Source organism: Papilio polytes, unplaced genomic scaffold, assembly GCF_000836215.1.
Source record: "Papilio polytes unplaced genomic scaffold, Ppol_1.0 DF823901.1, whole genome shotgun sequence".
Lineage (NCBI taxonomy): Eukaryota > Metazoa > Arthropoda > Insecta > Lepidoptera > Papilionidae > Papilio > Papilio polytes.
This window is the reverse complement of record NW_013525303.1, coordinates 1,889,028-1,900,979: the sequence shown is the minus strand read 5'-3', so window position 1 is coordinate 1,900,979 and position 11,952 is coordinate 1,889,028. Positions and strand designations below refer to the sequence as shown.

The following is an 11,952-nucleotide window of genomic DNA, read 5'->3' as shown; positions in this document are numbered from 1 at the left end:
TCACCTTCTTGGTGATAGTGAGACGGATGAAACTTATACTCACGTGGGGACAGACAGGGTGACGGTTGTGTCATAATCCGTACAGGGTTATTAATAGTTGTTTAATTTTCCTATTATAGTATAGATTTTCTATTCTTTATTGAAGAAGATTTCGTAACTTTAATACCACGAATGAAGGTGACTGTACATTTTACATAGCGAAGTTTTCAAAGAACTAATTTGTAAGCAATTTTATGCAAAACGTATCGCTTTTTTGACCGACTTCCCAAAAGAAGGAGGTACTCAATACGTCTGCATGTTTTTTTATTATTTTTTTTTGTGTGTGTTATTGAACTAAACGGCAAATATCAAATACGCAAAAAATACTACGTCTCGGTGACAATTTATAAATGTTAGTGGTTTCCGCAGTGGAAATTTACGCTAATATAAAATCTTGTATAACTTTCTTGCTCGCAATAAACAATGATAACTAAATTAAAAGAAGCTATTAAACAGACGTGTTAATGTAAAAAATAAGATAAAGTGTTTTAATAAATATTATTGCAAAGAAATTATCTTTTATCTTCAATTTTACTATTTTATAAATAACCAATTTTGTGTATTTAATTGGATATTTTTTTTGCATAGGTGTAGTAAAAATGATGAACAAACGTATACCCGAATTTAATAGAAATAAGAAATTATATACACACTAGCGTTCGCCCGCGATTCCGTCTGCGTTAATTATATTTGTATTTATAGGCTTACTAGCTATTGCTCGCGCCTTCGCCTGCGTTAAATTATAACAATAATAAAATAAAAAAATTGCCTGTTACTTACAGATAAATTACCTTTCTAATTATGAGAGATTTTTTGAAATTGGTTCAGTAGTTTTTACGTGAATCGATTACATAAAAAATCTAAATATTTCCTCTTTATATCATTAGTATAGATAAAGATAATATTGTTTACATTGTTTGCTTTCATTTCTGTTTTACTTTATTATGTTTTTGTAAATGTTTTCTCAGTGAAAACTGACAACAAACAAGTTGTATAACTGGTCATATTTAGACATGTGCATTGATCGTGCATCCGGTCAATAGGCTATCCAGAATTATGAAACTGCAATGTAAATTACATTTAGATTATCTTTATAGTGCCATTAAAATATATTTATTGACACTAAGTTGTAGATTTTTCTGGTTTTTGCTGTACTTTTATGGTATAAGCTGTTTCTCCCGACTTCGTCTGAAAATTCAAAAACACCAATAACAAAAACTAAAAAATACTCTAATAAAATCGTTCGGGAACCTGACACTTTTGTAAAATTTAAAAAAAAATTGTATTTTTTCAACTTGCGGACAAAGTCGTGGCCAAGCGTTAGTAGAGTAATAATAAATGTGTCAAGATTCGTTTACTATTACTCCATGTTAAGTTTATAAGATCAAAGTTACATTATCTGTGAGCTCGTGGTGTCCGCGTGACGGTGTGATGGAGGTCATTGTTGCAGCGGTAGACGACGGTCAGACGCTACAGATAACATCCCGGATGCTAGCCAGTGTTGCCAGTGTAGATTTAATTTAAAAAAAGCTGAGGGCAACACCAATATATTATGTAGAAATATTGGTAATTTAAATTAATAGTGTAAATCAAAGTAAAAAATTGATGTATATTTTGGTGTCTATTTTAACAATAATTTAAATAATAAATTTGTTTAAAAAAAATCAAAATTAGTCATTAGAACAAGGTCGGCATTAGGGTAAGGCGGTTGGACGATCGCCCAGAGAATTTGTCAGGAAAGGATGCCAAAATCAGCGAATTACATAAACCTCATAATAATACCCCCCGAGCATGGTAGAAAGGGGGGTCGTAGAAATATCGCCCAGGGCGATAGTAGGGCTGCCAGTAACGTATACCAAACTAATCTAACTACAGGAAGTGGGTCAATTAGTATTAGAGTTGACCTAAATAAAAACATTTTGCAATATTCGTGCAATTTAAAATAACAATTTGTTACTACAAGTTATGTCAAGTAAAGTTAAGAATGTTTATATTATAAGTTTGGAAGTAGCACTAGTGTTTGAGAAATTGTGAAGCAAAAGGTAAACGTATGGACATGTTATGCGACAAGACGATGGGGACATAAACCAGAAAGTGTTAAGATTGAATGTGGATGGCTACGAAGGTAGAGGAAGACCGAAGTATGGAAGGATTGTGTGAAAGAGGATATGCTTAAGAAGGGAATGGATTCAGATATAACGGTTGATAGAAATGTATGGAAGAGTAGCACATACTGTGCTGACCCTTTGTGAGGACAATGGCAAGTTGATGATAGTGAAATGTATCAACAGTGAAAACTCAAGGATAAACTTACCTGTTGACAGTGGAGTACGTGGACACGGAGTACAGTCTGTGGCTGACGTGGTTCCTGATGCCAGTGATTGTTACATTCCTGCTGCCCGCAGTCATCATAGTACTCATCTATATCAGCAGCGTCATCTTCCATTTGTACCGGCTCTACAGGTACGTTGTACTAGTTGTACTATTAGTACAAATTCTATAAGTCTTTACTTCAGTATCTTATAAGCTGTACAAGTATAGAGTATAAATGTTTGTTTATACAAAGTACGGCTTTTAACCCACGATATTCGGGCACTGTTGCATGCGCCATGTTCAACCACATCGTGGTAAGAAACCCATATCTTTCGAACATTATATTGTAAAAACCACGATAGTTTGAATTTATTTTTTACAATCCGATTCTTAATTTAATGGAAGACACAGTAAGAAAGTGACCAGGAGACCGTCAAATTTCATAAATAGCACCACTTTAAACATGAAGTTGGACCCAACGGTTACCGACAATTCGTTCATAGGGGATTTTTCCCATTGGACTGTTCAATTCCACGAATACAATCGTACCAACGGAAAACATCCTTTACTTTTACTATAGAAATCTTGCCCAGGGCGCCGGTAATGCTAAAACTGGCCCTGAAAAATTGCTAAATCTTTTGCCTAAGTTTAATTCTATTTATAGAGTCAGACGATCGAAATAGGAATATCTGTTATATTGTTATGTCTACGTCTTATCAAACAAGACCTCAATTGGACTGTCCTAGGTAGAGGACTGCGCGTGATCAATTATTTTTTATCAATGCAATAAAAAACGAAACTTTTTAATGAGATCAACGTTCAACCGGTAAACCATGAATTTGTGTAACTGATAATTTGACTTTAAAAATTATATCCGCATTATTTAAATCAAAACAACGTTAAAATAATAAAGTACGGTATTTCCAAACCAATATGGCTTAGGGTACTTCAAGAAGCGAGCCTATCATTTCCTGAAAGGCAACGCATCTGTAGTACCTCTAGTGTTGTGGATGTCCGTGGGCGTCGTTGACCACCTCGGTGTTCTCACCATTCGTTTGCTCCCTTTTATTATAAAAAAATAAATAAAGAGATTTCCTTTAATTATACTGATTTCGAAGAATCTCCTGCTACATCTCTTTAACTAGCCAATTGCCAATTTCCTGGACATCTTCGCTTGGACTTGGGGTTCCATCTATATCACTTTAGCAATCGGGTATCGTGGATGAAATCTTCAAAATTACCTTCTAGGGGAAAAACTTGAACCACCAAAACCTTCTGTGTCCATCCTTGAGTGCGACTGAAGAATTCAGTGGTCTTCAGAGGGATGCTCACAACCCTAGGGAGACGAATCCCTAGAAATAATCCTGGATTCATTTTTTTCTACATACTTATATTATTTGTTATTTGTTAGGTTGCGAGTGATAGATGGTGTGGAAAGCGACTGGCGGCAGGCTGCGCGGCTCGCGGTCTGTGCGTTATGGGACGCACACGGCTGGCTTTGGCACGGTAAAACTTATATAATATTATAAATGCGAAAGTTTAGATGGATGTTTGTTAGAGTTTGTAGCCTAAACTACTGAACGGATTTCGATGAAAGTTGGAGAAGATGCAGAGGATAATCAGAAAGACCTATGTGTTCTTAGTCTATTTTTTTAAATTTTGACAGAGGCGAAAATTTAGAGACTTACATGCCTACGAAGAGATCTCATTTCGCTGTTACTTTCCTTGTTCTATACGACCATTTTACATTCCAGGTTATGAGATCCGAGGCCTAGAGAATATTCCAGAAGGTCCGTTCTTGCTGATCTACTACCATGGTGCGCTGCCCATCGACATGTACTACTTCACCGCGAGAATGTTGCTCTTCAAGCGACGGCACATGCACACCGTCGCTGATAGATTCATGTTTAAGATACCGGGTAAGGTTAAGTTGACTTGTAAAGCTGTACCAAATACTGATCATAAGAATTTTGAATTACAATCGCACTCTAATTGTTTAAACTAAATTTTTTCTTGTAGAGATCTTATAATAAATCTAAGGCCTAATTTAAGTCCCCTTCTCTTTACCATCCTTTTCTTATAAGGAGAGAGGAGGAGATCCATAGGAAGGGGAAATATCCTCTTTATGTGCGTCTCCTCCTCCGTCGTATAAGGGTAGGCAACGCATCTGCAATTGCGGATGTCTATATGCAGCGGTCGCTTCGAATCTTGGCGGATTCTAGTGGTCGCTTGCTCGTTTGCCACCTTATGTTATAAAAAAAATCTACACAACTAGGAACGCCGGAGGTAGCAGTAAAAGGAATATATAAAATAGCTATATAAACTAATGTGGAACACTAAAATGCATTCATTTTCCATTGGCAATCGAATTCAGTCAGTTTTCGTTAAAAATTGGATGTTGATACGTATTGTCTTTGGAATAAAAAATAGTTTTTATTCCCGCCCCCCTTAATTATCCCTTAAACAGTAGTCCCTAGATCAAAGACTGGCGATGTGGTAGGTACTTAGGTACACTTAAAGTACTCAATAAATGAGATTACAATAACTGTTTTCGATGTAGCTGGCCGTTATTGGCTTGGTTTGGCTTTATTGGCCAAAACCCCTATAATCTGACTGGTCTACTTGCCTCCAGGCTGGTCGACGCTACTGGAAGGTCTGTGTGTGATTCCGGGCACGGTGCAGACCTGCACCAGCGTGCTGCGCGCCGGCAACCCGCTGGCCATCTCGCCGGGCGGAGTGTACGAGGCCCAGTTCGGAGACCACTACTACAGGCTGAACTGGAAGTCTAGAATAGGCTTCGCTAAAGTCGCGCTAGAAGCTAAAGTTGTAAGTATAGTGCACTAGACGAAAATCTATACAAATAATTCAATCTCTTAACTATTGTTGCTTATTTGTGTTATTTTAAAAGATTTTTTTATTCAAATACTTTAGATGTACTATCTTTTACTGGTTTGTAATTTCTAGTAATGTTTCAAGAGCTTTAAAAACAAAAAGAAAAACAATTAAGTTTAACATGACTATGTGGTCCTTGGAGACGGATATTTACTAACATTATTAACTTTTATTAATAACAGATGTGTTCAAAATAGCAAATAGTAAAAAGTAGGATTATTTTTTACTAGCTTTCACACGCGATTCAGTCCGTTTGGAATTAAAAAAAAAATCCAGGCCTACATCTATGCCAAATGTCACTGAGATTTGTTCAGCAGTTTAGGCTACAAACTAATAAACATCCATCTAAACATTCGCATTTATAATATTGGTAAAAATTTAAATATATTTATAGCCGATAGTACCGATGTTCACACGCAACGTGCGCGAGGCGTTCCGTACCGTGGGATGGTTACGCGGACTGTGTCTGCGTATTTACGCGCGCACGCGAGTTCCGCTCGCGCCCGTGTATGGCGGCTTTCCCGTAAAGCTGGTGACACACCTCGGCCCGCCGCTGCCGCATGACGATAATATCACACCGGAACAGCTGCAGAAGAAGGTAGGCCAGTCACCTCCAATTGAGAACTACCCTAGTAAAGATACTAGATTTTCTCCGCGACTTCGTTCGTGAAATTAAATTCTTAGTCTATGTGTGTTATCTACGCTAGATATAGAGATTTGTTAACATATTCGTGTATTTAAATTTTCGCATTTATCATATTAGTAAGGGGGCGTCCATAAATTACGAGAGGTGTAAGCGGTAGAGGGGGTCTAGTCAAATCTCATCGAATCTTACGTTGGAGATGGGGTGTCGACAAATATCACCCATTTTTTTGTTTGAAACAAAAAAAATAAACTATTTTGGTTCATTTAATCCAGATTGTACATGCTTAAGATTTTATCTTAAGCGTAATCGTAATACGATTAAGATCATTTACTAATTCTTTCGAAAGAAACGTTATACATTTACTGATTGTCAAACCACCATATTTGTTTTATACCAAATCTCACGTGAGATTGAGGGTTGGGGGAGGAGATTGAATAAAATCTCATGACATCTCACCAGGGGCAGGAAATGAAAAAAAAAACACCTCACGTAATTTATGGACAACCCCTAAGATAGTATGAACATAAAAAAAACAGTAGAAAATCATTAACTGCATTAGACCTGCAATAAAATATTTTTTTCAAGGTCACTTTTGCGCGTTTTGTTACACGAGGGAGATGGAAGACACTTTATATTATCGCTCTTTCACATAATGTTTTTGCTAATATATGTTTGGAATCAGAATCCCCTTGTTTTCTAGTTTACATGTATTTTTTTTTTTGATCTCAGGTTGCGAGTGCCATAGAGAAATTAGTGGAAGAACATCAGAGGGTCCCTGGAAACATACTCTTCGCTTTAGCGGAAAGAATATACGAAATGCCAAAGAAAACAAAATCCATAGCCAACGGTACTTGCCAGAAAGAGACGGCAGATAGTGCGAGTGACAAGTGCGACAGAGACAAAAGTAAAACGTCTTAGTTTATGGATAATGTTTGTATTAATTTAATACTAAGATATATAAATATGTTTATATGTACAATATTGTGGCATTTCAAAGATGTTTTAGAAGTAAGACAGAGATAATACAGGGTGTTCAAAAAACAGAACACTACAAATTAGTTTAAAAACAACTTACACTATTTAAGAGCGCTGGTGTCAAAAATACCACCCAGAGTCGTTTATATGTTACTTAAGTAATCTTTAGTGTAGATTTAGTATGATAGATTCTACGTTTTTATCATTAAATATGTTTTAAAATATTTTTTTTAATCAAATAGGTTTTGTTGTGCAAAGAATATTTGAAAATCCTGTTTATGAAAGGGACAGAAAGTGTTTAAATTATATTTTACACATATTTTAACCTATTTAACTGTTTATATACAAAAATGTATAAAATATAATGTTCTATGTGTTTTTTTAAATTTAATTAGTCATTTAAGATCTACTTAAAAATGCTATAACAAAGATTTAACTCAAATTTTATATTGTGATAATTATGTGCTGAAAAAAATTATTTAGTTGTAATAAAAAGTGACAAATTGACGTAAAGTGAATTAAAATGGAATAGATACTTAAAAATTATATAATAAGCTGTTTGAAGACATTTATTTTATAGTTATGCATTTCTCACAATAAAGAAAAAAAGATTTAAATAATTTAAAAATATCAAATTTAATTGAACGTAGTCATTTTCTGTTAAGTGTCCAAAAATCCGGAGTGAAAAAGACAAACTTATGCACAAAGTAAACGCGTAAAAGAGATAGAACATTTCGTATGTACTTTGACATTTATTGCCGTGAAGTTGGCTATAGAAATGACAATCTGTTTTGATTTCGTTGAATTTTTTTTGTAGCTATTAGAAAATTATATTTGAATAATCTTCGAGTCATTTGATTTCCATTTATTTTATAATACTTTAGTAAATGTTATTCCTATTTTAGTTAGAAATTAAATTTCATCCATATTTTAGTTTTAAGGTCTTTTAATAACATTATGTAAATATCTCAAATACGTTAATTAAATTTACTAATATTTGTCACAAAGTTAAATTAAAACTATCAAAAAATAACAGTCTCTTAGTATCAATATTTTTCTAATATTACTAATGTAGGATTGTAATATTTTTTATACTTATATAAACAAATACATCGTTTATAACGACCAAAATCATCTCCGTAATTTATAAACAATATTGAGTTAGTGTCTAAATAAAATAGATTAGTTTGACAATTCATTTTAAATTTAGTAGGGATGGGTTGTGTAATCAGTCATGAATCTTATCGATTTTCGATTTTTATTCTAATAGAAGTTGGAATTGAAAGAAAAACAGTGTTTTCTCGTATTAATAATGACCATTACAAATAATGAGAGTAAATAAATGTTTATTACTACTACAGCCGTACGTAATCGAATTGGATTTCGCTATTATTTCTGTCATCGTTAAATTGTCTACACTATAATCAATACTAGAATTGTCCTAAATTAGTTAATAAGAAAATAATAATTTTAGTTGAGTTCGATAAATATTTAAACCGAATATCGATAGTTCATAATTGTTCGCTGCGTGTTTGTTTCGTCACTACGATACCTGTCTATTAAGTACGGCATTTGCATTCATACAAATCGTATTCGATACTTCATATGCGTCATTTATCAAACTAATCTATCTTATTGACAAACTATAAGACTATCGACTGAATACTAACATTCCTTTCAATATTGTTATATCCTATATTTGGTTTAAATTTAGTATTTCTGGATAGATTCAATCGTAATTAAATATTTGTGATTATCCGTAGATTTAGTTTTATAAATAATCTATGCATTATACCAAAAAAATGGCTTAAAATTCGAATATTTCTTCGTAAAATTTTTATCTGTTTGTATGAAAATACAAATATCGACTTTGCATTTATTTCGTGAAAATTATATACTTTTAACTGACGAAATAGTTTTTTACGTAATGTATAATATTTTTTATGTATATTTGTATAAATATGTACTCATGTATGTTGAAATATTAACACTTTCACTGCCGCTATGGAAATAATTCGCTGAGCGAGTCGGTATTGATTGTGTTAAATGTGTGTATTCTAAGACGTGTAAAATAACGTTTTCAACATTTATCAAAACAAAATAAAAGCTATTTTAAATATAAATCAGTTTTATTTTCAGAATAGATGAATTTTTACACTATTTTTACACACACACTTTTCAATGCTATTTTTTTGAAAAATTCATTTTAATTAGTGTGAGCACTTTAGGGGAGGGCAGATAGATGATCGAGGGGGAAGGGGGAGTAAACTTTTTTTTTATTCCAAAGAGAAAGTTCATAAGAGATTACTAAGGAATTGAACCCATTTTGTTTTTTTTGGACGTGGTATTACACCGGGCGTCCCGGCCCATTCGTGCGAAGATGTTAAAGCGGGCGCTACCACTGTGAAATTACTACTTCCATTTTTTTGGGGAGGGGATACACTCCACACCCCTCCTCTCATTTGATATATTAACCCATATTCTTACCTGGTACTTATTCTATAGGATTTGAAATAAAACTTGCGTTTGCAGTACTGAATATCAAATAGTTTATTTTTTAACATTCCTATTTATTAATAAAAATTTAACTCTATAAGAGATAGAGTCCCCAGTCGTGTTTCAGAACAGATCGTTGTAGTTGCTGACGTCATCGAACTGCTGCGGCTGGGCGGGGGGCCTCGCCGCGCCCCCCGCCGGCCTGTACTGAGGCTGCACAAATATAACAACTATTAACACATCCCCACTGTTATTTCAACTGTGTTACAATATTATCATCCTTGTCAGTGTTTTGGGATGTCATTTCTGTCTATAGATGTCTTTTGCGTTTGTAGCTGTTATTTGTGTCTGGTTGTTATTTCTGTCTACAGCCGTCGTTTGTATCTAGCTATGATTTCTGTCTATGGGTGTTATATGTGTCTGGTAGTCTTTTATCTCTATGGCTGTCATTTGTGTGTGGCAGTCATTTCTGTCTTTGGCTGTCATTTCTGTCTATAACTGTAATTTGTGTCTGTAGCTGTCATGTAAGTCTGCGCTGTCATTTTTGTACGAGTATGTCATTTATCTGGGTTGTTTGGTTATTTGACTGTCATTGATGTTTGATACTGTCATTTCTAACTTTCTATTTGTTATAGTTTTCGCAATATTGTGTAATAAAATTGTGCATTAAGATTAATTGAATATTGAGTATTTAAATACTCTACAATTTTTACACCTATTAGGTTATTATGTTAATTATGCTTTGTGTAAGTAAAGCGCTTTGTTATTTAACAATAATAAAATAATTGCTTAAGAAAGTATAAGAATGTCAAATAGTTTAGGAAAGATTATAAAGAGACATGCAAAAGTATTAAAATTTTTACAAATGAATCAAATGAGATGATATCGTATTGAACGTTATTACAAAATATAGATTATAAAATCTCAGTCGTAATAAAAATACTACAAATTCATCATACAAAGGATTTCCTTGATTTTAGTAACATTTTGTCATAATATCCAATACTGTTAGTGCAGAAAATAAATAGATACTTATGAATGTTTAGTTTCAATAAAATTAATTAATTTCTTTAAATCTGAAAAATTTTTGGTCAAAAAAATGAAAACATTCTCTTATGCAAAAATTACTTGACTTTGATAGCTACTAAATTACTAGCATAATGTGAACTGAACATTATGGAGTCTGTGGTTTAGTACAAGTTAAACAGTGGAAATAGGTTTTAAATCATTCATAAGTATCTAATGAGAAGCAGAAAGGTGGTGAAAGCATTACTTATGCGTGCGAGGTTATGAAGACGTCACATGTGCGGCCTGCTGCCGCGCGGCCCCTGCTGCTGCTAGAACATACAGCCACACAGCTGAGCAGCGCTGGACAATACTGAGTCACACTGAACAGTGCTGAGTCACACTCAACAATACTGAGTCACACTGAACACTAATGTGCACTGAACAATGAGTAACAAACGAGTATTGCAGAACAATATTTAACATCGCTAAACAATATTGAGTTACACTGAACAACATTGAGTTACATTTTTGAGTATTGCTGAACACTGACGTGCACTGAATGATAAACAACCTGAATAATATTGAGTTTTACTGAACAATATTGAGTTACGCTGAACAAAATAGAACTACATTTAATATGATTTTATAATATCGAAAATCCTATTTTCTTGTAATTGTTCAGATCTTTGTATAATGCTCTTAATAATGGCCATTGAACTAATGTATCAACTCGACATTTTATGAAGGTAATCATTTTTTAGTTGTTAAAATAAAAACATTTAAATGTGAATAGATATTATAATAATTATTAAAGTGAAACATGCTAAGAGCTCTTGTGAAATATCTACATATAGCAAATTAAATGTGAAAATAATTGAAGTATCGGAAATAGTAAGGCTAAATTACATTAATGGCAATGAAATTTTAATTAAGCATGGTATGAGTGGCAACACTTAAAATCCCATTGCAAAAAAATAAATATATTAATTACTATTAGTAAAAAAAATTATCTATACAATTATAATAAAGCGTAAACACACACTTCTTTGTTGCCTAAGATGTCAATTGCAGCATGTTTTTAAATAATTCTTTTTTTAATAAAAAGCCCTACACTTACGTCATGCTTTAGGCTAAAACAAACACCTTTGTATCAATAAAAAAAAATAAAACGGTTCTAAATACATCTATCTATAGTTTATTCTATTGTTAATAACTTGTTGTTCGTCTTCGTCTACGCAGAAATACAACAGAATTATAACAGATATATATATACTAGCTGTTCCCGTGCGGCTTCGTCCGCATAAAATTATAAAAAAAACTATATTTTATTATTTAAATTTGTCAAATTATCAATAGCTTGATGTTGGCAGCATCTTATGGTCTCTTTCCCACATTAGGGTTTTTATCCAAAATATTTAGCTCCCTAAGTTTAATGGCGTGAAAATATACAGCCTAAAGCATGATGTAAGTATAGGTATTTTCATTAAAAAAATAATTATTCAAAAATATGGTGTAATTGCTGACATCTTAGGCAACAAAGAAGTGTGTGTTTACGCTTTATTATATTAGTATGTGTACCTGCT

At 33.3% G+C, this 11,952-nt stretch overlaps 2 protein-coding genes across 4 annotated transcripts in view; one reads left to right on the top strand and one right to left on the bottom strand.

Annotated features, from left to right (window-relative positions):
• Window positions 1–7,741, top strand: part of LOC106102894 (transmembrane protein 68) — an 18,729-nt gene extending 10,988 nt beyond the window's left edge. For all 3 annotated transcript variants that reach the window (XM_013282504.1, XM_013282505.1, XM_013282503.1), the window contains exons 2-7: window positions 2,364–2,502; window positions 3,764–3,858; window positions 4,107–4,271; window positions 4,985–5,178; window positions 5,639–5,842; window positions 6,620–7,741. In XM_013282504.1, coding sequence (XP_013137958.1) covers window positions 2,364–2,502; window positions 3,764–3,858; window positions 4,107–4,271; window positions 4,985–5,178; window positions 5,639–5,842; window positions 6,620–6,808 — 986 coding nt within the window. In that variant the 3' untranslated portion in view covers window positions 6,809–7,741. The remainder of the gene's footprint in view (window positions 1–2,363; window positions 2,503–3,763; window positions 3,859–4,106; window positions 4,272–4,984; window positions 5,179–5,638; window positions 5,843–6,619) is intronic.
• A 1,743-nt stretch (window positions 7,742–9,484) lies between these two features.
• Window positions 9,485–11,952, bottom strand: part of LOC106102825 (mediator of RNA polymerase II transcription subunit 25-like) — a 13,571-nt gene continuing 11,103 nt past the window's right edge. Inside the window, exon 12 of the mRNA XM_013282410.1 lies at window positions 9,485–9,591. Coding sequence (XP_013137864.1) covers window positions 9,485–9,591 — 107 coding nt within the window. The remainder of the gene's footprint in view (window positions 9,592–11,952) is intronic.